Raw genomic sequence first — 26,735 nt, 5'->3', positions numbered from 1 at the left:
CCAGTTCCCAAGTGTGTCATCAACTGCTCCTGATCTTCCCACTCATGTACTAAGTGGCATTCCACAAATTCCTCAACCCCTTTCTTCTATTCAATACATTCCCCTTCACCCCTCTACTGGTTCATTCCCATTAGCATACAAACAATACTTCTTCCTTCTATTATCGAGATCACCCCTTAAACTCATATACCCCCTCTAGCTACCACCATTTTCTCTGCTCTCCTTCATAATAAAACTTCTAGAAAGAGGTACCCACGGCCACTGTTTCCATTCCCGCGCTTTTCATTTTTTCCTAAACTTGCTCAGCCTCTGACAAAGAGTCAATTCAATTCGGTACACAGCATGAGACCTTTCCAAACATAGCCACAAACCATTCTAACCATACTTTCCACATTTGTTATGTGCCATCCTCACTCCCCCATCCTGTGGGCAGATACCCTGACTGACTTACTTTCTCAAGAGCATGCCATTTGCTTTCACGCCACTAGGCCTTTATACAGCACACTGATTATCAGCATAAGCTACTAATCAGAAAGACCTGATTATGAGTTCTTGCTTCCTACTTGTTTAGACAAATCACTTACCTTTCCTAAATTGAGAGGATAATAGTATCTGCCTCAAAAGGTTGTTGAGAAATAATCTGAATAAAGTACATAAGAAAATGGCCAACAAATAGTAAACCCTCAACAAATGTGTTGGTATCTATTACATACTGGTTCAAATATTCAACAGATATTTACTGAGCTCCTCAATGAGCCAGGTACCATTCCAAGCTCTGGGGATATAGCAGCAAACAAGACAAACCCTTGACCTCGTGGAGGTTCCATTCTAGCAGCCCCTTTATAATACTTCCTAGCCCTTGAAATCTGCCCTCCATTTTATAAGGGCTAGTTGAAATCTCACTTCCTACATAGTCTTCCCAGACATCCCCAGGAAGAATCTGATGCTCTTCTCCATTATGTTCCTTTGTCAAGTCTCCACAACTTTAGTGTCATCACCTAACGCCTATTCAATGTGGACTCCATGAAGACTGCTCCTTGTTCATCTCTCTACCCCCAGCAATGGCACAGTTTCTGGTATATAGTACTAATAGACACTCATATGAAATTTAAATGAATTCACTTTTTATTTCATTTATCATAATATTAATAAAATAAGCCATGTCCTCTCTTATTAAAATGCAATGTCTATCTCTACCACATAACTGGATAACCATTATATCTGAATATTTTCATTATTAAGGATTTTGTTTGTTTGTTTAGAGACAGAGTCTTGCTCTGATGCCCAGGCTGGAGAGCAGAGGCAGATCAAAGCTCTCTGCAGGCTTGAATTCTTGGGCTCAAGCGATCCTCCTGCCTTAGCCGCCCGAGCAGCTAGGACTACAGGTGTGCACCACCATGCCACCACCATGTTTGTTTGTTGTAGAGATGGGGTCTCACTATGTTGCCCAAACCGGTCTCGAACTCCTGGCCTCAAACGATCCTCCCATCTTGGGCCTCCCAAAGCACTAGGATTACAGGTCTGAGCCACCACACCTGGCCCCCCAAGTTTCAACAAATTCATCAAATTCACCTACTTTTCAAAAGCTTAGCTTAATTTTTAAAAGTAGGCTCAACAAATACTTTAAATGTCACTATTACAATGTACTTACTACTGTTATATGGGGATAGCAATTCAATAACTAAAGAATAATGAAAGAAAATTAACTAGATAATCAAACTGTGAATATTTTAGGTATCTTTTTCAAAGATATCATCAGTGAAACTAAGGTTAAGTATAAAAAAATCTATATCTATTCAGACTTCTACAGTGCACAATGAGCTTTTATATTTTACCTCAAAATATCACAGCACTCAGACATAGCAAAGAGACATGCTTTAAAGTAATATGACCACCCAACAGCCAAACTAGTTGTGTCTATAAATAAAACTACTAGGAATTTTTCACGACTTGTTTACATGTGATGATATACTCACTAACAATGTTTTCTAATAACCACAGAAATACCCCTCTTTTAGTATTTTGTTTGAATCATTTCAATTACACTGGCAGGGTAGGAGAATGAAAGGTTTTTGGTTTTGCCTGCAAGGACAGAAGTTCGTGGAATGAGCATCACATTATTAGATGTGACATAAAATGCCTACCATATGCCAGTGCCAGGCGCCTAGAGAAGTATGCTAACTAACAGAAGGGAGGAGGAACACAGACCCAGGAAGTTACTTCCAAGAGACGTACACTACAGTAGTTAGATATTTATTTTAAAACCTGGGTAACTTCAGCTATGAGGGTCATGTGAAAAAGCAATCTAAACTATGTATGTTAATTAAAATGTGGCTCATTTCCACTTACACCTCTAACGATATCTAAATTGGTCTTACAGTACAGAGTGCTACTGAAATGCCCAACATGGGGCCATCTGTGTTTGCATCCTTAAAGACCCCAATATGAAGTATACTGTTTTTGACTTCAAGCGTCTAATTTTGGCCCTAATTAGGATCAAACATATATCAATTAGATTCAACCAATGAAAAATAATTAAAATAAAACAAATCAGAAATATTCACGTTAAGATTATTAAAACCCAGTATATACTAAAATCTGATATTGAAAACAGCTACGGGCTATTACCTTAAAATTGAAATATAAAATAAAAGTAAATGAAAAGGATTGTAAATCTAGAAACCATAGGTGTATTGAAATGGCTAAAACATTTCTATTTCCTAATCTAATGAAACAACTTGTATCTTTCATGATCTTTAATTTTTACAAAAACTAGTATAAAAGAGAATTTGCTTCTGTAAGAAATTAATTTTGCCCACATAAATAGTTCTAAAGACCAAGAATATCAGATATTAGGGCAGCAATAGCACGTATAATGACAGATCAAACAAACATAATTGGTTTGATTAAAATTATTCCTTACCTCATATGTTGCGAGTCGATCCAAGTAGGTTAATAATTTCAGTCTACAACGGCAAAGTTCCTTTTGTTCCAGTGTCAACCTGTTTTGAATAACTACATTAGGCCACTTGTATTTACACAGAAGTACATTTTTATAGGCATTAAAATGAAAATGACTAATATTCCATTGAGCTCAAAATTCACGAAACAGTATGGAAAAGCACAAGGATAAGATAGCAGTAAATGCATTTGATTTAAGCTGCCGAAATAATTTAGAGTAATTATCACTAGTAAAGAACACACTGAAATGACTAGTTACTTTAAAGAAATTATCAAATGCATAGCAATAAATCATTTACTTTGAAAAGTTCACTAATTTAAGTAGTTCTCGTCTTTTCTTGAGCGCTTTTTCCTTTTTGTTCTTGGCAGGCTCTTCATCAGGTGGGGAAAGCTCCTCATAGGAAATATTGTCAATGTCTACTTCACCAGGTAGTGTAAATCTGCAAGGAAAAAAATCATTTGATTTTTTTTTAATTTCATGTGTGAAAAGCTACTTTCTCTTATTTTATTTGTCCTGATTTATTATTGATTTCCATAGAAACAGAAACAATTATTTGAAAAAAAAACGTTGCCATTGTAAGCAAAGTGACTCATACATTATATTTATCGGACAAGCAAAAAGTCATCAGTAATCATCACAGATAGAAATTTAAAAATCAAGAAAATAAAAACTATTTTGGAAAACATGTGGGATTATATTCACCCTGTGTAAAGCAGCCTGTGCAGAAAATGTTGTCCATAGAGTTTGCTATTTGAATCACTTCCATTTAAAGTCTTAAGATGGTAATAAATGTCAATCTCATTTTAGTTATTTACTTCTCAGATATAATCTCACATTTATATCTCAAAAGAAGTTCTGTCTGATAAGCAATGGCTCTTGTCAAATAACTTTATGACATTATCATTATTAACTGACATTTGAATGGTGCTTACTAGTTTATAAGTGCTTTCACAAGATATATAATCACTCAAAGTAATTTTTTGAAGAAGGTATGATCCTACAAATTAGGAAAGTGAAGCTCAGATTTGCCTAAGGTGGTTCATCTGACTAGTAAACAAATCCAGGTAAGCGTGTTAAGCTCCAGCTGAGAAATGTTCGGTGGTCCATAAACGTTTGTAGAACTATCTGTTTCCTCAGCACCAAGCTATCACATGCACACATATTTAACTTAAAGGAAAGAAAGTTGTGACCTCAGACAAGAAAGCATTCATCAAAGGCAACTGCCTCATTACATGATAACCTAAATAAAGAAAAGTCTACCGAGTCCAATGTCTCAGCTTAGAAGCTTTCACAAAGTCATCTTTACACTTTGAATCCAGTTCTTTCTATAACCAACCTGCCATCATCCACTCCTTTCCCTATTGCCAAAAGAGCCTCCAAGTCTGTGCCTTTTAATCCATACTGAAGCAGTTCTTTCGCAGCATCCACATTTTCAGGAACTCTTTCCAAACACTCATGGAGAACCCAGGATCGCTTCTTTATTTTACTCTGAGTATAAAGAAAATAAAAAACAGAGGCATTAAAGAACCCATGACATCTTACAGCACCTGACAATTGCCTTTAGAACTCCACAGCTATATCTGACGTATTGTAGCTATTTAAGAACTTGGCCACAGGTAGCTGCTAGAGTAGCTCAACAGAAAAACAGCTAATTCTCTAATGGTGATTACAATTGGATGCAGGGACTGTGATTCCAACTGCTTTCTTTCTTATAATGAGCCACACTAAAACACTAAGCGCAGTACTATTTTTCAAATATGAAAATATCTTTCCAAACTTCTATAGTTGCCTTTGGTTTGCATTTTGGCTGTATAATATAGTAGAAAATAAATCAGAAAGGCAAGATATATCCTATTGTTATTAATAAGCATGTTTATCTTTGAAATAAAACTAATGAGACATAAAACATCAAGGTTCTGTATATATTTGACCATGAGATGTATCGCAGAATGTAGATGATAACTTAATCATAAATGTCAAGGAATGCTGTTCTCTGGAAAGACCAAGGGCCTATTCTTCCCTCCAACTCCATTCAAAATCCCTGACTTGCACTCTTCCTGGAAAGAGCTGCCACGGTTACAAATCTGAAGTAAGATTTGACTCATACCCTATAACCCTTTATACATTCCATCATATCAATTCTTCCTTCAAATGTCTCTTAACTCACTTCCCTTTTCCATATCTGCAGTCTCGATACCAGTCTAAATCATTAATACATAATACCTGGGACACTATAGTTCTTTGCCCCTAGCAGGGTTTCCCAGTCTCCCTCCACTCCAATTCTCCTCTCCATTATCTTCCTCTGCACTTCCACAGCCAAAAATCCACAACATGGATAAAGGACTAACTCATCACAAGCTTTCAACATCTTCCCAAACCCAAATAAATATCTTTCCAACCATATTTCCATTGTTCACTACTGTCAAATATCAGCTGCAGCAAACACAGAGTTCACTTATCTATGAAATACTAACCAGGCACCTACTGTGTACCAGGCACTGAACTAGACATGAGGATACAGCAGTGAATAAAACATATTTAGTCACTGTCCTCAGTGAGTTCAGCATGAGTCTTGCTCAATGGCTTTGAAATTGCTCATACCCATTGTCCTATTAAGAATGCCTTCCTCCCTTCTAACTCTAGAAGGCCCACTTTAAATCCTTTCAAAGCTCTGGTCAAAACATCTTCACTATATAAAGAAAACCACCAAGTCTATAATGATAGCTACCTTCTCTGGGTTCCTAGAGCTTTATCTGAAATCTTCTTGCATGGTCACGTATACTTTAAGAATGAAGCCTGACTTCTCAGTAAGATTATAAGCTCCCTAACAGCAAAGGCCACATTTGTCTCTCCTGTATTCCATCACAGTCCTTAGCATAGTACTTTTGTTCTTAGTAGCCTAGTTAACTAAATATTTACATACCCCCAAGCCCCCAAAAATGTACTTGCTTTGTCTCTCCTAATACTCCTTAGCTCCTTCACCTGGGAAGACTGTGTCCTTTATTGTAACCCAGAAAAAGATATACACACAAAGTCATGAGCTCACTGTCCTAAATCATAAAAGAAGAAAGAAAAATAATACAGGTTTGGTGTTCTGATTTTTAAATACAGTGCAAGTAACTTTGTCTTCTTCCCTTTTTCCATTATCTTTCATGCTCTTTGATCTCTATCTTACTTGTATTAATGTTAAGTTTATCATCCTCTTTGATTGAAGCACCAACTTCTTACACACAACTTTTTCATATTATATTTTTATTTTTAATTACTTATGTACATACATTTTTAGGGAAAACAATTATCATGAAATTTTCCCAACATTTCTTACAATCTTCCTAAATGCAAAGGTATTTTCCTTTGTAGATGTCAGATCAGAAGTCCCAACTGTTTTAAAGTATGCCGTGAGTCTAACTACTTTCTTACCAAGATGCCAAAGGTCAAAGCATATAGGCTTGTTAGGAACTGAGTGTGCCCCGCAAAATTCATATGTTGAAAAACTAATCCCCAGAGTTATGGTACTTGGAAATGGGACCTCTGGGAAGTACTTAGGTCATGAGAGTGGAGCCCTCATGATAGGACTGGTGACTTTATAAGAAGGGACATAAGAGAACTTGCTTCCTCCCTCTCTCTCCCTCTCTCTCTCCCCACTCCCCTCTGCCATATGAGGACACAGCAAGAAGGAATTCATCTACAAACCAGGAAAAGGGCCCTCACCAGGAACCAAACTGGCCAACACCTTGATATTGGTATTCCCAGCCTCCGGAACTGTGAGGAATAAATTTTTGTTGTTTAAGCCACCCAGACTATGATATTTTTGTTATAGTAGCCCAAACTGACTGAGACAAGGCTACATAACAACTTAAACTATGGGAGGCAGGTAGCAGGAAGTAACCAATTGTGGGATTCAAGCAAAGAAGAAGTATCTGGCAAGTTTAATATGTTGATTATCTATTTATTGCCTCTCAACTCCAAATTTTCCCTCACAGCTGACTATGTGACAGCATTCCTCATATGCAGCTGAAAGGATATTAAGTCTGTCAGTAGAAGACACTGGAAGGCCACTGTGAAGGAAAAGGCTCTGGCTCCTAGACCTGATGTGCTTTGGTTCTTCTTGCTCCTATGGCTTGGCAGCCAACAAGGCATGTGGGGAAAATCCAAGGGTGCTTTCATCCCCCTCCCTCTTGCCATGGACAATTTCCCATTGAGGTTGAGCAGCACTTCCGTGGGCAGATTCTTTCCCAGTGAATCTCTTGGGCACCTGAGAGGGAAGTTCCCAGACAAGGAGCTACAGGAAGCACGCCTACAGCAGTAGGGAGTTTTTTTCTTTCCAGTCCTGGCCATGGTTCCTTATTTATCTACCAGCCTTGGGCTGCATGCTGGTTGGGGGTTTCCTGTTTGTCAGTCCCTGGGGGCTTCTGACTGCTCCCCCCCCACACCTCAGCTCACTGGTCCCCTAGCTGCAGGTGTCCAGCTTTCTTATCCATGCCACATTCCCTGGACTGCCAACTTTGACAACTGTGGACCAGCCCTGGCCCAAGGCAATGCAGACAACTTCTCTACCATCCAACATGCTACAACCACGCCTGGCCCAATGAGGTCTGAATGCCAGCCGAGGAGAGGAGGCTTCCCTTCCAGGTTTGCTCCCTCCACGGGTATGTTCCTTCAGCCATAGGGTATTTCTTAGAGTTCTTTTTACCCTTTCATAGTTGATCTCTGGTTACTAGAAAATAATTCTCCATATTGAAACTTTCCCTGTTCAAATTACCATGTGGTTTCTGGCTCCTGACTAGACCCTGACTAATGTAAGTGACGAGAGGTGACTGCATAACAGTAAGGGAAAGGATTAGGCCAAGGCCAGGTGGCTGGCTGGTTTATCAGTGAATATTTGTTCACACATCTTCAGCAACAAAGTCCAGCTACAGACAGGGGCACTAGAACCTGACAAGATAATTTTTCCAGGTGAGAAAAACACACTTTATTGGCTGCAGAAAAGTCAGCAATGTAAAGTTCTCTAAAATGAGGACTTATAACCAAAAGATATTCCACGAATATGAATTTTACCACGTTTCCAAAACATTCACACATACCAAATAATTCTGAATTGAAGCAATGTTGACCGCTGATTTCCTCCACTGCCTCTGATACACTAGGTCAGTATCCAGGCCGTACGTATGTGCCAAAGACAAGGCTTCCTCATACTCTTCGTTTTCAATCTTTAGACAAGGAAACAGAAACAGGAATGCTACATTACTGAATTATCCACAGGGTCCCTATGATGATACGATGAATGATAATAATTCTTGGACCTATGCAGCATCTTATGAATTCCTGCGTATTGTGGCACAAAAAGCCCAGACATTGAGGAACAAAGAGATTAGGTATTTCCTAGACACTTTAACAGAAAGATGAGACAGAAAAGGTGTCAAACTCTCATTTATAGCGTAAAACAATGGCAAAACCAGGCCAACAGTGCCACAGCCCGACTCCTGCAGTTATCTGTGCTGCTCCTGCAGTGTCATGAACAGCACAAATAACGTGAGCACGGTGTTGGAAATATTGGGTTCCCAAGCAAGTCCCTGACTAGAAAGCAAGTCTGCATTTCTTCCCTCACCATTTGCAGTCTGAGTAGACAGCTGTACTTCAACACAGATAAAGGGAGAGCTGATGACCACAAGAAGGGTGGCAAAAAAAACAGGCTATGCCACAAAGTAGATAATCGGTCCAAGTGAATTCATCTCTTATCTACAGCTCTGATTTTGATTCCTTAGGTACAAACAACAGCATTATTTTCAAAAGCATTATCATACTAACATTTCTAGCATGCTAATGATCCAATTACCCTCTTTAAATTTCTTCATTTATTGAAAAATTGGCTTTTTCTCAAAAAAATAAAATAAAATCTTGATGCTTTCAAATTTGACAGTGACAGGATACTCTCTCACCTTCCTCTGATAAAGCTCCTCTGGAGTCGTAGAGCGCAAACTCACGAGGCGGTAGTTTTTGGTAATGGTCCGTGGGCGTTTCCGCGGTGGTGCAAATCGCTCCATTTCAGTCACTAAGTAAAGGCCCTGTTTTATGTAACCAAAGTAGCGAGCCTTGGCAGATATTTCATGATCGGAATCAGAATCCTCTTCTCCTTCATCTTCTTCTCCAGCTCTAATCTCCAAACGAGATCGTTTGGGGGCAAGTTTAATCTCACACTAAATTGAAAAAGGAGATATGAAATTAATAGTGAAGAACTAAAGACAAACTTTTTAGAGTTAATGAAAGAAAACACATTTTTAATTCTACTCTGGTTTGATTCATTATGTCAGCCCTGTGATTCAGATTAACAATGGAACTGAAAGGAAGCCAATGACAAACATTATACATATTAGCTCCAGAAACATGCATATATATTATCGGCTCCCAAACTCCAAAACTAAAGCCTGTTTCAATAAGAGGTCATTAATATGGTCTTATAAATATATGCCTCGCAATTATTTTAGAGAAATAAAGAAGTTGAGAGTGCTGATTTATTTTACTTTTGATATTTCTGTACCTGCTGTGGAAAAATAAGATAATATTTTTTTCCATCTCCTTAGAGACTGAACATGAGGTATTTATATTTGCTTTACCGAGACTGGGTTTGCCTCACCCCCTTTTAAAAATGTCTAACAGCTTCACAAAGCTCTGAATCTGAAAGCCTGGCTGTTAAAGATAACTCTCATTCTAGACTTAACAGAGTTGGCTTAGATTTTAAGCCATAGTTCTCTACAAAGAACATCTTTAGAGTCAGTAACAAACTTTGGAATAAACAATATTTGTCAATCTGCATTGCAGAAGTGAAAGCTATTGAAGGTTGTTACTCTTGAAAGACTTAAATAAGAATTTTAAATAACCAAAACATAACTTTAAAGAACTAGCCACTATTTTGAAGTCTTTTGTCATAATAATCAAGTTTTTATTACTAAAAGAACCAAAATTTTAAGTTGCTACACTTTGTGGAAATAGGTTAAAGACTATTATTTCTTAGGTAGTAATACCACTCTACAATTTAAGACGACTAATCAGGGGGCAAAAAAATCTATGACTTCAGTGAAGAAGAAATCCTTTATAGATGGCAAAATGACTACAAATTTTCCTAATTCTCTTAAATTGCAAATTTTTTTAATTCAGCAAACAAAGGATTTTTTTTTGGAGGTGGGGGATACTATACCCAATGTCTAATTCCAATCACAGATTTTTTTGTTTCTAAAGACAAGATTAGATGATGGAAAACTAAAACAAAAGGCCAGGTATTTAAGTTTTTGGTGAAGTACATATCTATTTTCAAACAAAGAGGAAAGCCTTACCTCCAAACTTAAAAATCCCCCATCATGAGTAGCAGTTACTTGTGGTGATGGTTCAAACCATTCACAGGATTTTCCCAGTAAATTCTTCAAAGTTTTCACTGATGATACAGTCAAAGCACCAGAGCATCGAGCCAAAGTCACCGCATTGTCTGCCCACCAGTTGACATCTATCAGCGGGTAAAAGGACTCTTTATCTAATGGGAGAAAAGTAAATCAATACAAATGCATCTGCAAATGTGGTTTAAATACAGCATATTCAGTATAATAATCAATTTAAAAATAAAATTCACCTATATTATTTGGGCTCCAAAGATATGTTAAATAAGAAAAAATAAAGTCTAAGTCATCACTGAAATTCTTCCTCAGGCATGAGGTACAAAATGGTATTTCATTTAATGAATGCCCAAGTGCCAACAACTGGTCAAAGTCTAAAGCTCTAAGTATACAGAGGTAAGTAACTTAAGGTCCTTCGACTCAAGAATATACTGTGCAGAGAGAAATGTCACCATTTTCAACATAATAACTCAAAAGGTAGATGTATACAAGGTATACAAATACGAAGGTTATGAAAGGTTTCAGAAAATGTACACATATCACGTTCAGACAAATAATGAGAGAATTATACTCTTTAGAAAAATGTAAGACAGATATATAATTATTTCTGTTGCTAATTTCCTCTTAAACTTGTAACTAGTCATACAGAAAAAATATTCAAGGCTAGTAAAAAATTTTTAGAGGTGAAAATGAATTATGGTTCACCAAACTGAGGTATTTAAAAAGGAAGTGCCATAATATTTATTATAACTTTATTGCACCTTTTTTAACCTTGCCTATTACACAAAAGGTATGATATGGTTTTAAGGAAATACATACCACGGTAAACCATATATTTAAAAACATATTTAAACATTACATTAAGGAAAGAGAGATCTTTAAATTGGAATTCAGCACCATGAGAATAACTCATTATTTTAATGAAAACAAAGACCATAACAACATTTTCTTCCAATGTAAGCCTGAGGCAATTCATATAAATAAGGAATTCCAAGGAAATGTGAAAAGCAGAGTTCCTCAGGCTTATAGCTACACATGCAGTTGAAAGAAAGAGGAGCAAGTCATTTTAATCAAATTCTAACTTCTACTTTGACCAATTATTATTTTTCCTCAAAAATGTTTCTTAATGAATATTTTGGATGGTTAACAAAAGCAGATTATTCAAAGTGCAGAACCTGATACATGATCTTAATCTATATTTATAATCTTCTTTAGATGTGAACTAAACGCATATTATAATATAGATTTTAAACCTTGTGATAATCACTGATTTTATACTAAACACAAAAATCAAGAGATATTTAACTTTGAGAACTTCACCTAAAGAAAAATGACCCTTAGTCAAAAACCAAAAGTAAAAAGCTCAAAGTAACCCTAAAAGGTTTTTAATTTTTGTGTTTTAATATGCCAACTACATGATAATTATTACTTTTATTTAAATGTAAATCTTAATTATTATATAATATTTATAAACGCAATGAGCATATATTAATTCTCATTGCAAAAAAAAAATTTCTTTTAAACATGAGATGTATGGAAACAAGCCCACCAACCTAACCCAAATTTCCTTTCAGTCCCCCAGAGGTAACTACTCAGTATTGAGCCTTGGATGAGTCTCTTTCAGCTGTCTCCCCCAGCAGCATCTGAAAAGGAGCGTGCTACGAGCACTGAACACAGACTGCCATCTCAGGGCTGAATTGTGGAAGGAGAGCCGTGCTGCACACCCCAGCTCTGATTCAGCCTTTGGGAAACCCCAACCATCAAAAAAACTGGATCTGTTGCCTTTACTCAATTCTCTGAAATCTTGGTATTTCTTCCAGTATGAAGCAGAAGTATCTACAGACTTTTTATATCATCTAAAGAGCACCTTATATAATAAAGGAGCCTGTTAAGGTATTAGTTAACATATTTCATACAACTTACCTTTGATTTTTTTTCTCTTCTCAATGGAGAGCCTCCAATCAGGATTAAGGTCATCATAGCCTGGCTAAATATGAAAATATGCACAAGACTTCTTTAGTCAACTATGTAAGAAAATTATGAGACAATCATCAAGAACTATGGAATTTAAAAACACCAAAATATAGAAATGATACTTTCCCCTTGATCTCTCAGTTACAACTACCTGAAATCTATTCCTCACCATAACAGTCTAGGAAAAGCAATTGTTCTTACACTTAAAATGTGCACATGCAGGTATTGGGACTTAATTTAACAAAGAAAATAGCATGCATAAGAATAAGATAGCAAGCATATAATTAATACAAATGAAAGCAAGATACACTAAAAATTCGTTCTATACACATGCACACATACATATCTACATACTGGGAAGAGGGTGCTATGTGTTAGAGGATATACACTGGCTTGGATACAAGTCCTAGCCCTGCCACTTGTAAACTAAACAACCCCTCCAGCCTTGGTTTTCATAGCTCTGACATTTGACTAGGCAACCTCCATGTTAATTTTCCATGACTAAAAACTTACTAAGTAAAAAAGTATAACCATGCAATCCTCAAATCCATTCATATTCATATTCTACTCTCATGGCAAAATAGTGTCACTCTCACCTTTGAGAACATAATGGCACATCAGTATCTCTCAAATATCATAAAACAATTGAGATTAAGCCTCTTGGCTCACTGTTCCTCAAATCTCCAGAATTATAATAGTATGGGAAAAGACCAGTAAAAAAAAATCACTGAGGTATTTATTTGAAATTGTAAATCCAAAAAAAGTGCTGCTATACTCAAGTCAAACAAAATGTGCATTTTCATCTAAAGCAACAAAATAAGCATGGTTTATTATCAATTTATCAGTGGTTTACACTTTAGAATATTAATATAGATATTTTTTTCCATAGCTTGAAAGAACTTCCTGTCCTCCACTAATATGGTAAATCACTCAGAGCAAGAACAGCAGGCCCTGAGAAGACATAATCTTTAAACTTTATCAGAAAAAAAAAGTTGCCATAAAAGGCTATTTATGTATCGTGGGAAGAAATGGAGTATCGTGATTTACTTAATCATTAAAAAAGATGATTGATTAAGTTTCAAAGAATTAGAATACAATAGGTACATATTATTGAAAATAATCAACTAAATTAAAATCTTATTTGATCACTTTAAGATACTTTTACAATGCCTCAGAATCACCAGTAGTACAGGCCCTTACCATGCATTTGCACACCACATTTATATGATATGTGCACTTCCCCACTCACATTCTGGAGTACACAAAGGGAGTATGAAATAAAACTTTAAGTCCCTCAAACAGCAACAATTGAGAGTCAACCTTCGGTAAATTTAAGGACATACAGATCACAATGAAATTTGACAAGAAATCTTGAGAAAAAATTTTTAAAAAAATCTCATTGGCATAAGAACTTTGAGAATGCAAAAAATGTGTGTCTTTATTAAAGTTAATGATTAGACAGAACACCATGAAGAAGCAATATTCAGTAGAACCAAGGTCTTAAGTCATCTGGGACTTCCTTGTGCATTGCTTAAATAATGGGCATCTCCTGTGAATTCAATTTTAAACACAAGGTGAAGACTTGTTCTGCATCCGAAACTCTGTCATGCTCATCCTTGTGTTCCCAGATCCATCAGAGTGCCCACCCAACACAGCAGCTAAATGCTGAATGAGTAAACGAATCAATTAGTCTTTTAAGTCACTCAACACTAATTAGAATGTCTAAGCTATAGGAAAACTACCTGGCATTATACTATTCTTTGTATACTCTCTCAAAAGTGTGGTTTCTTCTATTTACTCAACAAATACTGTGCACTTACACCATGAGTTACAGACGGAAAAAAAAATCAGACATTATAGGCCCAACACCCAAGCACGTAGAAAGCTAAGAAATGAATATAAATTACTATAATCCAAGGTCAAATTTGATAACTACCCAAGAAGAGGTATAGATAAAAGTGCTAGTGGTCTTCAAAGAATGAAGAGAGAATTTTGGATATGGGCTTGAGAAAGATGAAAGAAATTCAAGAGGTACATAGAAAGCCCAGTGGTGTTTGGTTTTAAGACTGCATATGATTTAGATGCAGAAAATAGATAGAGGAAGACCTTCTAGTTTGAGAGCATAATGTGAACACAAGTACAGAGGTAGGAAAATATAAAGTTTATCCAGGGAAAAGAATAGATCAGTTTAACTAAAGTACAGGACAGCATATTGTAAACATCTTTATTTTTGATTGTTTTGGGATTTGGGGGAGAATATTAATGATATCATTTTTTTATGAGGTGAACTTCACATGACATAAAATTTAACATTTTTTAAAACATTCAGTGGCATTTCAGTACCTTTACCATGTTGTGCAACAACCATCTCTACCTACTTGCAAAGATTTCTATCACTCCAAAGTAAAACCCTTACCCATTAAGCAGTTACTCCCCATTCCCCTCACCCTGGGCCCCAGCAATCACCAAACTGCTTTCTATCTCTGTGGATTTATCCATTCTGGATATTTTATACAAATGCAATCATAAAACCTTTGTGTTTAGCTTCTTTCACTTGCTATAACGTTCTCAAGTTTCATTCATGTTGTAGTTCGTATCTGCACTTCATTCTTTCTTATGGCTGAATAATATTCTGTTGTATGCATATACCACAATTTGTTTATCCTTACATCCATTAATGAATATTTGGATTATTTCCACCTTTTGGCTGTTGTGAATAGTGCTACTATAAATATGTATGTACACATATTTTTTTGAGTACCTGTTTCAAATTCTTTTGGATATATACTTAGCTATCTGTATTTTTGCCTTAGAAGTACGTAACAGATTCATGCTAGACATCTGAACTAAATGTTTAACTTCACAATACTTGGGTATTTGATGAAATTATCTACACAGCATATTTAAGAAAAAAACCAAATAAATTTCTAAATTTCACTTTACTTCAGACAGAGGTGGCTGCCAGACTAGCGACCTGACAGTTGTCCTTTCCCAATTTCTAAGGTGACATTCTCACTGCTGTCCTATACCACTGAAGCTTGCCTAAACTTACTACCTTTCAACCTCGGGGGCTCTACGTGTGAGCAGAATCATGGCTGGGCCATCCTTTACCACATCTGATGCATACTTTGTGGACTGGTACTTGGTGGGCAGGACCACCAAGCTCCCCATGACCCATAACAAAGCTCCCGGGACCAGGTGGATATGCTCCATGGCAACCTCCATGTCACTGCTCTGTACTTGTTGGAATTCAGAACACAGTATCCCAAAATATGGCACCTCAACATGCTAAGTTCTTCTAAATGAAGGAGGCTGGAAGGGCCTCAGAAGCAAAGTCTCTCTGACTTTCTCCTGTCTCCAGCCCCTCTTCCTCCCTCAAAGCAAGTCATAGAAAACAGAATTCCTTTTCCCCAAGATGTGTCACAGAAACTAGAACTCTTCTCCCCCAAAGCAAGCCATAAAAGTTAAAAGTCACTCTTTCTCTTCTCCCTTGAAGACCCTCATTTCGGAGGGATCCTGCCCCGTGTAGGGATGGGTAGTGTTAGACAGAGAGGCCAAAAATAATTTAGACAGACAGGTCTTGCTGGGTTCCTCCCCTCAGTCTATTGCCATTAAATTATACCCTTTTATCTGATCACATTTCTACAAGGCTGTCCATTTCTTCACCAAATCTAAGCATAAAAATACACAGTTTTCCCTGGGTCTTTGGACCTTCATTTCTGAAGTCTCCTATGTCACATAATACTTTGATTAAATAGTTTGTTACGCTTTTCTCTTGTTAACCTGTCTTTTGTTATAAGAGTGTTGGCCAAGTCCCTTATGGTGGGTGAGGAAAGGTATCACATCTTTCTGTCCCAACAGTTTCTGGCACCCAAATGAGGCAGCTGAGACACCTGACTTGCTGTGGACCCTGCAGATGAGGTGCTGAAACAACCGACAAAACGCCAGCAAAGAAAGGTAAGGATTTCTTTTACCAAGGTCACCTCTCCCGGATCTCTGTCTGTAGTGTCCAGTTGAGAATGGAAGGCAAAAATTTCTCTCTATATCTTCCTTTTCAAATTCAGGTTAGCAAGAGAAAATCATCTGTTATTAAATAAACCTGGTATGCTTTCGTCTTGTTAACCTGTCTTTTGTTATAGGAGTGTCAGCCGTGACCCTTAAGGTGTGTGTGGTAAGGTGTCATTACACCTCTCCGCCTCTACACATTCGTGCTACCAAACGTCTGAAAACAGCCTAATACGCCATCACTTTATAATGCAGCAGTAGCCTAGAGAAAGATGTCTTAAGTATACCATTATAGATTTTGTACAGAAGAGCTATTATGGCTAGAGCAATGTTTTCTTTAGATTTAAGGATTTATTTGCTGATTTTTTTTACCACTACAATGTAAATATAATGAAGTCCCTGCCTCCAACAGCATAAAAACATTTCAAATGCTTATTTGTTCCACAAATATTTATTAATATTTAATATGCTAAGTCTATGTTAGAGTATGTGGATGAAATATGTATCTAGTGCCTATTCTAAAAGAGCTCACGGTCTAGAAAAGTTGTGAAAACAGCTGTGGATTATATCAAGATTAATCAATAAACTGCCGTCTTACCAATTATCCTTCATTGATTCATCCACTTAGCAAATTTAGTCCAACACTTACTACAGGCCAAATATAAAATAAAATTAAAATGGAAAAGATAAGTTTCCATTCCATTTTCTAGACCTAAAGAAGTATAAATAGGCAAGTAATAAAACTTCTTGAGAGAAAAATTAAGGCCAAAAATGAGATGTAAAGATATAAACATAACATATGGGAAAGGTTTGAAATGAAAATCACTTAAGCAATTTTACTATATTCCAGACATGAACAAAATTTAATACTCACAGATTTCTAGCCAGATGGATTTTCATATTGACAATGAAAGCCAAAGTATTTAATCAACTTAAAACTGGATAGAAGTAAATCAGAACTGGCACTTCCACAACTATCTTTAATCATTAGGTTTCACAGAGAAAATACTCAATCACACAAAGCATATTATAAAAACTAATAAAGCGGCAAATTGCATGAAGAAAGACACAAATGAACTGAATTCACAATTTTAGTAAAGGAGTTTAAGATTGTGCAGGGCAGCAGCAACATTAGTTTCTTCTCAAGTAATGTTTAAGCTAAAATTATAAACTGACTATATTATATAGTATCACATAATCTATTTTAAACTAATTGGCTTGTCTACTTGTTTCCTAGAGCAGCCATAAGGAAAGGCAAAGCTCTGCCCTACTTGGCTGACCCAAGCTCACTTGACCACTGCTAGAGGAAGGAGAAAAGAGCAGCTGTCTCACTATTTTTCAGAGCATGGGATTTCTCCTTAAAAGAATTCTAGTGACAAGTATACACACAGACAGTTGTATATTTGGTAAACAACTATATTACACCTCTCGCTTATTACTATTTGCACATTTCTAGGTTCTTTACATAATGAACTGCAAGACTCCAGGGGATGTCATTCATATGAACTGCAAGGTGACATCTCTCCCCTGTTTTCTATTAATATCATATGCTAGTACCTGATTTGCCCAGATAGCAGTCGGTACTTCTAAATGTAAGTGCCATAAGTCAATATTCTGAAAAAAGGCTTAACCTGTGAAGTCAGAAGACTTGAATCAAAATGGAATCTTGATTCCAACACTTAGTAATCTCAAGTTAACCTCTTTGAGCACTATTCCCATCTATTAAAATGGGTACCTAAATTTTATATATAATAGGATTATAGTGAGACAAGCGAAAAATATGCTCTATAAATAGCCAAGCCTTACACTATAAATACTATTTATTTCAAACAATCCTCTCCAACACTATCAGATGATTTACATGCTTTCCTCTGAGCATATATTTTCATAATATTCACATGTTATCTTAATCATTTGTTTATAATTTTCCTCATAAGACTACAAATACCTTAAGGACAGGGACTATGACTTATTGTATTTCCTACTCTAGCACTCAGTAGAGCCAATAAATAGTTGAATTTTATTATTTTACCATTATGTTATTATGCATATAGGAACAACCTACTCTACTTTACAGTAATACTACATATAATCTTTATTGTACTCACTATAATACACTAGATTTTAGTAATTCATATACTAAAGCTCAAATCTAAAACATCCAAGTCAATGTGATTAATTCCCAGGATACAGGTGGAAGACTCAAAGTATGGTTGTGCAAACTCTTCTTGCTTGACAAAGACTTGCCACCTTCACCCCTTGCTCCAGTGTATCACAAATACTCTAAATATCTATGATAAAGCTAAGGGTTTACCAATGAGAAGCTTTCTCAATTATTTATTCTGGTACCTAGTACACACTAACTGGCTCAAAAGATGAGCATATCTGAGAGGGCTGAAGAAATCTGTATTATATCCACAGGAAAAAAAAAATGTGTCTCTGTGCTCTTAGAGATATCCAATAAAAAGAACGTAAAAAAATTAATAACTATAAAGAGTGATTCTAGTCTTTCTAAACTATTACATGTACATCTGATCTTTCAAATAACACAATGTTACTAAACTAATAACACACCAAGTACTGCAGGAAAAAATGTGTTCAGGACACTCTGGCATTCACTAGCCTAATAAATATTTCTTCCACCTATCTTTTTGGTTTTTAATGTCTTTCCTTTTCCATGTGGTCATGGAAAGACCATGAACATCAGAGTCAGAGAGACATAAAATCAAATCTCAGCTCTACTGTTCACTTGCTGTATAACCCTAGAACAAAGTAAGCACTCATTAAGTAAAAACTGATATTGTTATCAGAGAAAATTTTATAAAAGCTACAAGAATATCATATATATGCGCCTTCATACATTAAGCTATAAAAGTCTTTAATAAGCATATTGAAAGAAACCAAAATGTCTGGGAAGAGGCTGAAGCCTCATAGGAATGTGTATGGTTGAATGGAGTTTTAGAAAGTCTAGCAGAAATGGTTAGACAAAAGTAGGGGGTATAGAGAGGAGGATCCAGGAAGTAGAGTAAAGCAGCATAATGATCAGACTAGAGGAGATGAGAGGTAAACAGAGGAATTTGCATTTTGACCTCAATCTTAGGATTTTAAAGAAAAAAAAAGGGGTAAAATTAAATGTCTTCCATGTTCCCAACTTTGGACCAAAATTTCCTTTGAGGCTAAACCTGGCTGTGGTCTCAGAAGGCAGAGTTTGCTCTAGCCAGCGAGTCTCTCCATGTGATGAGCAGCAGCAGGAAAAGGGAAGGCAGGGCAGTCCCCAGCCTGTGCTGTGATGAACTCTGAACCGGAGCAGGGAGCTGAGCAGCAGTGGGAACGGCAGTCAGAATAGGATCAAGGTCAGACTAAGCCACTGCTCCCTCAGCAAATGGCACCACGACCTGCACAGTATCCTTGGTGATGACAACCAGTTCCATGGTTTTTACTTTTGTGAGTCCAAAAACCTATTTTTTCCAGCTTACTCAGGCATTCAAAGAAAATAATTCATACCATTCAAATGAAAAGAAACTGACATATAATCCTAAAAATTTGCAATAAGAAATACAACTAGCTTGAGAATCAAGTTGCATCTCTCTGAATTGACAGATTAACTTAAAAGCCAAACGCTCTGAGGACTTTTTGGGAAACCTATATCAAAGCCACAGGAGGTGGATGCTCAACAATCAAGCTACAGAGATTCCTAATGAACTGTCCTTCCAGACTCTCAGGGGATTTCTGTTCAAAAGACTCTCACTAAGGCAATGTCTAAAAACAAACTTCTAGCCTGGACCCATCCCTTCCCACCATGTACCTTTTTTTCCATTTCTGAAGTCCGTTCTTTTCCTGTCCCATTACTTTTCGATTGCATATTTCAAACTACTAAAATATTTATACTTAATCATGCCTGGGTTTCAAGGTTTTTAACAATTTTTAATTTTTTTAAAGACACGTTGAGACTATATTAAATTGAAGGTGAAATGGTAACTAGGGAGTAAAAAACCTTCCTAAAGCTATGTATAAGATAAAAAATGAAGACTAGCTAAAACAAACAAATTTAAATCTGTGAATTGAGTAAGAAAATACAGAGCCACTTTCTCTTTTCTTCAGTTATCCGGAAAAAATTGTATATTAATAATTCTCTTAATTACAACTGATCCAACCAGATCATTCAGGAATAGATTCTAACCTGAGAATCACAAAACTATCCACCAAAACTGGATATGCCTATAGGAAAATGGGGTGAGGGGGGTGAGCAACTGAAAATGATCGCTTAAAGTGGTAAAATGCAAACTAATCATTAGATAATAAAAGATTTAAAACATAACCTATACCCAATTGAGGAATTCCTTTAAATCTTCACTCTATCACAATAAATGTCATCATATGAGCAGATCTTACTTTCCCTTTGTGAATTTAAATTATAATAGATGTTGATTATTCTACCTATTAATAAACAATAAAACCTTAAAACCAGTCATTTCAAGACACTAAAAATGAAAGAGTTCCATCTTTCTCTATATCTTAGCTACTCGCATTTGAGTGAAGAGAATGTAACTCCCTTCAAGCCTTAAATAAGCCCCATATAGCTGGCGTTGCAAGATTTGGGAAGAATTGCAACTCTTTTAGGATGTGACCCTACAATCCTTGATTCATATTGACTTTAGCTGAAATGCTAACATCTTCATTCTCTACTTTTGGAATGTCAAAGAGGGAAAAAAATACAGAGTACAGTGAACAGACTACATTCAGTATACAGAATGTACTGCCTTAAAAATTAAAATCAGTACACAGTACTAGCCTATTCTTAATTTGTCCTGCTGTACTGATATTATAATTCAACTAAAGAATAGAACAGCTTTGGAATGATGAGAATAAATAGTAGCTGTACGCTATAGTAAAATATCAAAAAAACGAAATTAGTTTGTCAGTACTCACCGTTAAGAGAGTGTCAGTCTAATAACAACCATACCAAGAAACATACCTGCTCACTTTGATTCCATTCCCCTTGCTGCTTCAGAGATGGAATGGCCCAGATGCTCAGTTTCCCTGAGAAGTGAATGGCTGCAAGGAGCATCCCATCTGGAGAAAGGCTCATCTTAAAGATTCCATCCTATATAAGAATCGTAATGTCAGAGCAAAGAACTTATGCTCAAATACAAATAACTTACAGAATTAAATGATACTCTTCAGGAGTGCCATGTTATAAATCATCTTCAGTAATTAAGGGTTGCACCAGGTTGATATCACTATAAATGTGTTCTAGCATATAGAAATAGACTCCTGACCTTAAGGAGTTTGTTATCTACTTTCCAGAGTTATAATTTACATATAACCCAAAACCCAAATATGCAAGCATTATAAACATATTTCTTTATATATCAACTATCATGAGTTCTCAATACCTCTTATGGCTGGTCTTGAACAGATTATCAATTCCATGAAATGGGGGGCCCTTACCTTCATAAGATTCTATAGGTACACAAGGCCTGGAATATGTTATATATTACAGATAGGCCAAAAATTCATGCTGTGGAAAAGAAAAAAAAATGGAGAAGAAGGTAGAAAGAGAGATAAAGGGAGAGAAGGTCTGACAATGATGGAAACAGAACGCAAAGGGGAAAAATAGTCCTTAATTTAGGAAACACTATGAAGGTTTAAGAATTTCCAGATTTGTGGTCAAATTATCCAATTTAAGGAATCCAACTGTTACAGAGAAAAGAGAAATTTTATAATACACTGGCTTCACATAGTCAACCTACGGGTTCACAGAGGAAGTCTTATTTTTCTAAACCTTCTTGTCCATATAATCTTTCTGTCCTTTCCTGTCAGAATACTAGGTTTTTTTAGTCGCCACAAAGCACATGAACAGAGACATCACTTGTCTACTACCTATAAAATAGATTCAAAAGAATCAAATAAACACTAACTGGACATCTAACAATTTCCCCTTCAGGCATTTATTAAGGACAGAGTCTAAGGTAGCTTTCCCATAAAGAATGAAACAGAGATCAGAAAATGGCAACCAACAACCATACTTCTTCTGAACGTTTAGAAAATCTGGCAACACAGAGCACATGTCCTCAAATGGCAATAGAAATAAGTAGAAGATGGCCCCTTAGAAAGGCCATAAACTTTCCTAGTTAGTCAAAATCCCCACCATTCTCTATTATTGCTCCAATATGAAGGCCAAATATCAGCTACATAACTGAAAACTAAACATGACTATACTGAAAACAAAAATTATTACACCTAGTCCAATTAGCTAAATTATATTATCTACCTGGCTTCTGTAAACATTTACGTTTAAGTCTTCAAGTCTCAGATGACTAAGGCACATTAGCCATCAAAAATAAACAGAACAATTTCGGGAGATCAGGAATATTGCTGGACGAGTGGATAGATGAAAACATTAGCAGCCTCTAATTACGTCACTGAAGACCAAAATTACTTTTGTGAACGAAAATAAAATTTTAAGGCTCACCACCCCATCAGCTGACTAACTGGATCCCCTCTTGGCCAAAGGAATATCCTAAAACTAAATTTCCTGGGAGGAGGAAGGAGGTCAGACATGCCTTATCATGCCCCCCTCCCTTCTTGGGGACATCCTTTGTAATCCATTAACAGGCCTAAGGATATGCAAAACAAACCTGCAGGTCCTGGATTCACACAACAAATATATGTCCTGTGGCTTATCTCTGATAAACAGCTCCTATGTTAAAACATTCCCAGCCTTTAGATAACGCTTCCTGTCTTTAACCAATTACAAGCCAAAGAATCCTTAAACCCATCTATAACCTGTAACCCCCCCCCCATTTGAGATGGCCCACCTTTTCAGGTCAAACCAATGTATGCCTGCCACGTATCAATTTATAACTTTACCTATAACCCCTGTCTCCCTGAAATGTATAAAATCAAACTGTAACCCAGTCACACTGAGTCCACTTGCTCAAGGCTTCTTGGGCATGGCTCCAGGTCATGGTCCTCAAATTTGGCTCAGAGTAAATCTCTTTAAAGTTATTTTACAGAGTTTGGTCTTTTTTTCCGTTGACACTTTACCTAGACATAGGTTTATCCCAGAATCCCAGAATTAAATGTAAGAAAGACTAGAAAACAAATGCTTGAGAAAGACAAGCAATAAAAGCAAAAGTACTTCAAGAAAAATTTTAAATATATCATGTCCCTTCCTCTGTGATGGGCGCAGGGGAAGGACTAGAAGATAAAGGGCCTGGAATCTTCCTTTCTCAACTTTAAAGTCAGTAAACTCCATAATTTTGCATAAGGCAGGCCTCAGAAGCATAGATTTTTTATTGGCTAAGAGAAAACTCTGCCTACCCTTTGGATTTTTACAGAGAAAGAAACTGAGGACCAAAAGGGCAAAGACATCGGCCCAAGATCATTCAAGTGTAGAGAGCAGAACCTGAGTTATAATGCAGATGTGTCTAATCCCAATCCATGGCACTTCCACGAACCAGGATTACAGTCCCCACCTGGGCCTTTCTAGTAGTCACAAGCATGCTCCTCAATACAAATTATGGTCAAGTATAATTAGTCACATGTGATCTGTATGGTAATTCCCAGACATTACAAATGCTCCATTAAACAACTCCAATAAAAGTGCTCTGAAAGCAAGAAACAAGTTTATGAATCTCTTTAACAAAGACACAAAAAGTATACTGAATAATTTAACAATAGCAGTGTGACCAGGAAGTAATGAATGAATATGCTAAATTTTCATTTTTTAAAATCCCTCCCTCCTGATGGGGTTCAGGACATATAAGCACAAAATAGGGCACCTTAGCATTTGAGAAAACAGCAGAAGCAGGAAGGTCACTCTCACCTTCCCCTCACCCTTCCCCCATGAAGCAGGTCATAAAACCTAGGAAAAGTTTTCTGACCTTACCCTCAAGCAAGTCATCAGATCCTCATTCAAGAGGTATCCTCCCTAAACCTGGAGGAAAATAACATCCTCATCTATGAAGACACAGAGTCACAAAGAAGAATGTAAACAAACATGACTTGGTAAGTTCCCCCTAGTTTATTACCATTAGGTCATACTTATCCAATCACACCACTCACAACTATTCATTTTTCTTCTTCAAACCTAGCATTTAAAAATACAGAGGTTTTCCCATTTCTTTGAGTCTTCACTTTCCTATCAAGTCTCCCAGGTCACACAAAATTTGTATTAAATAAATCAAATGCTCTTCTCTTGTTAATCTGTGTTTTGTTACAGAAGCCTCCGCAATGAATGTAAGAAAGGGTAGAGGAAAGATATTGTTCCAACTCTACACTCCCTTCTTTCCTTTCTTTCTAGAAATTTAAACAACAAATGTATTAATTAGAATGTTACCATTTGCTTTTAATATGGTGGATACTTGATCCCCTAGTTTCATTTGATGCTATGATATCCACATTGCAAGTATAACAGGGAGAATGGCCTGAAAAGGGGTAAAAATGTGTTCTGTCTCTCTAAAACCTCCCCAATCTTTTTGGGAATTAAAATCTGCATCCCTGCCTCAGGCCAGTGGTTGGGAGGGGTAGGGGAGCATCCTTTGTTCTTTGGACCACAGGAGATGGCTGAAGGGAATCTTCAGGGAAGAGGTCAAGAGACTGTCTTAGCCCAAGATAGGATGAATCAGAACCATCAAGTATAGTTGAACAGCAATAGCCAGAAGCTGAAAACCTCTCCTTTAAAAGCTCTCTATTCCTGCTCTGAGGCAGGACATTGGTACTTTAAGACAGGAGTCTGCCAACCTCCTGATTTGCCAACAAATTAATAAACTTCTCTTTCCTTCTCCTCAAACCAGTTGTCTTCACTCTTCTGATGCAACCTTGGGGACAAGAGCCAAGTTTTTGGTAACATAAGCTTAGCATTTCTTTCCTTAAATATCTTATTGTAGGAATTTTCACTTACATACAAAAGTAGAAATTATAGTGCAATGACTACCCACGTGCCCACAACCAGCTTCAACAAATATCAATATTTTTGGGGGGCTTGATTTATTTACCCTTCCCCAATAACCACCATTCCGGAGGATTTTAAAGCAAATCCCAGACATTATTTCACTTACAAATATACATGAAGTATACATTTCCTTAAAGTCCCAAGTTATCTGTTTAAATTTCATAGATGTATAGTAAGATGATACAGTTGTTAGTAGCAATTGGATTATAGCCACTCAAGATGGACAAGTCACCTGTGTTACATGAAACACAAAGTTTTCTTTCTGAAATAAAAATTCCGATTTTTATTTGTATTAATAGAAACATTTCCGAGTGCCTGTATAACACACAGGAGATTACTGACAGTAACTGTGGTACAAAGTCTCAAGCCACAGTTTGAAAATCCATGCTAAATTCTGCAAACAAAGTCTGAGGTATTTGAGAGTCTGCCTGTTGGTGGACAAGGAAGGGAATTCTAGAGTATGTGCCTTGAAAATGGTGGGAAGTGGCTTTTTAAACAACTGTACATCACAATAAAAGTAAACCTCATACATTTAAACCACGCTTCTTCAATATTGTATTAAGATTTTTTTCAGCGTAAGTGAATAATAATCTTGTTCTCTTCTTCTTCATTTGAATTAAGTAGTTTAAAAGCAATAAAATTTAGAAGCAGCTGCAATTTTCACATTGGTTAAAATGTGTCTTAAGTTTCTTTCACATTCCTTGGCTATGAATGTCATTTTTATTTTAGTCATCATTTCAACAGCTGGAATATTGGTCAAGAATATATAACTTGGTTCTGCCACTCAGTATTAATAGTTATGTGACCTTAGGCACATTAGTTAATTATCATAAGTACCTTTATAGTCTCTTTACAATAAAAATAACAACATCTACACATTATAAAGTTGTCCCAAGGACAAAATTAGAGTTTATGTAAAGTGATTCACTGCATTTACCATACAACTCAGCTTTCTAAATAAAACAGTATGAACACTGGATTCTACCTGAATCCATAATAACCTATCTTAGTTAAAATTCCAACAACATGTCCCATTCATTTAGTATTCTTCACTTTCACCTTAGTGATACGAACTAAAATACAATCTTAAACTCCCCCCTCAACTGACTGAATGGACTGAACTGTGACCCAACCACAGTGAGTCCACTTGCTCAAGGCTTCTTGGGCATGTCTCTGGGACATGGTCCTCGAATTTGGCTCAGAATAAACCTCTTTAAATTATTTTACTGAGTTTGGTTTTCTTCTGTTTACAGTGACATCTTTTATATTGGGAGCATATATTGATATTTAATTCTTCTAACTTCTAATACTTTATCTAGCTTCACTAACCACATTGTAAGCTCCCTGAATGTAGAAACTACATCCACATTATATAAATCCTAGAATACAAGAATTGAAATAAGACAATAAAGAGCTGACATTCTCAAAGGAGGGTATCAGAATCACATAA

General features: G+C 36.5%; 1 protein-coding gene across 1 annotated transcript in view; it reads right to left on the bottom strand.

Moving 5' to 3' along the window:
• Positions 1-26,735, bottom strand: part of NBAS (neuroblastoma amplified sequence) — a 487,556-nt gene that overhangs the window by 362,583 nt on the left and 98,238 nt on the right. The window contains exons 12-19 of the mRNA XM_012653069.1: positions 21,302-21,430; positions 12,271-12,334; positions 10,294-10,487; positions 8,902-9,159; positions 8,047-8,172; positions 4,299-4,450; positions 3,261-3,401; positions 2,924-3,002 (exon numbers count right to left, since the gene is read on the bottom strand). Of these exons, the coding sequence (XP_012508523.1) occupies positions 2,924-3,002; positions 3,261-3,401; positions 4,299-4,450; positions 8,047-8,172; positions 8,902-9,159; positions 10,294-10,487; positions 12,271-12,334; positions 21,302-21,430 (1,143 nt within the window). The remainder of the gene's footprint in view (positions 1-2,923; positions 3,003-3,260; positions 3,402-4,298; positions 4,451-8,046; positions 8,173-8,901; positions 9,160-10,293; positions 10,488-12,270; positions 12,335-21,301; positions 21,431-26,735) is intronic.

The sequence above is a fragment of the Propithecus coquereli genome, unplaced genomic scaffold (genome assembly GCF_000956105.1).
Source record: "Propithecus coquereli isolate 6110/MARCELLA unplaced genomic scaffold, Pcoq_1.0 Scaffold41, whole genome shotgun sequence".
Taxonomy (NCBI): domain Eukaryota; kingdom Metazoa; phylum Chordata; class Mammalia; order Primates; family Indriidae; genus Propithecus; species Propithecus coquereli.
This window is presented reverse-complemented; position numbering and strand designations above follow the sequence as displayed.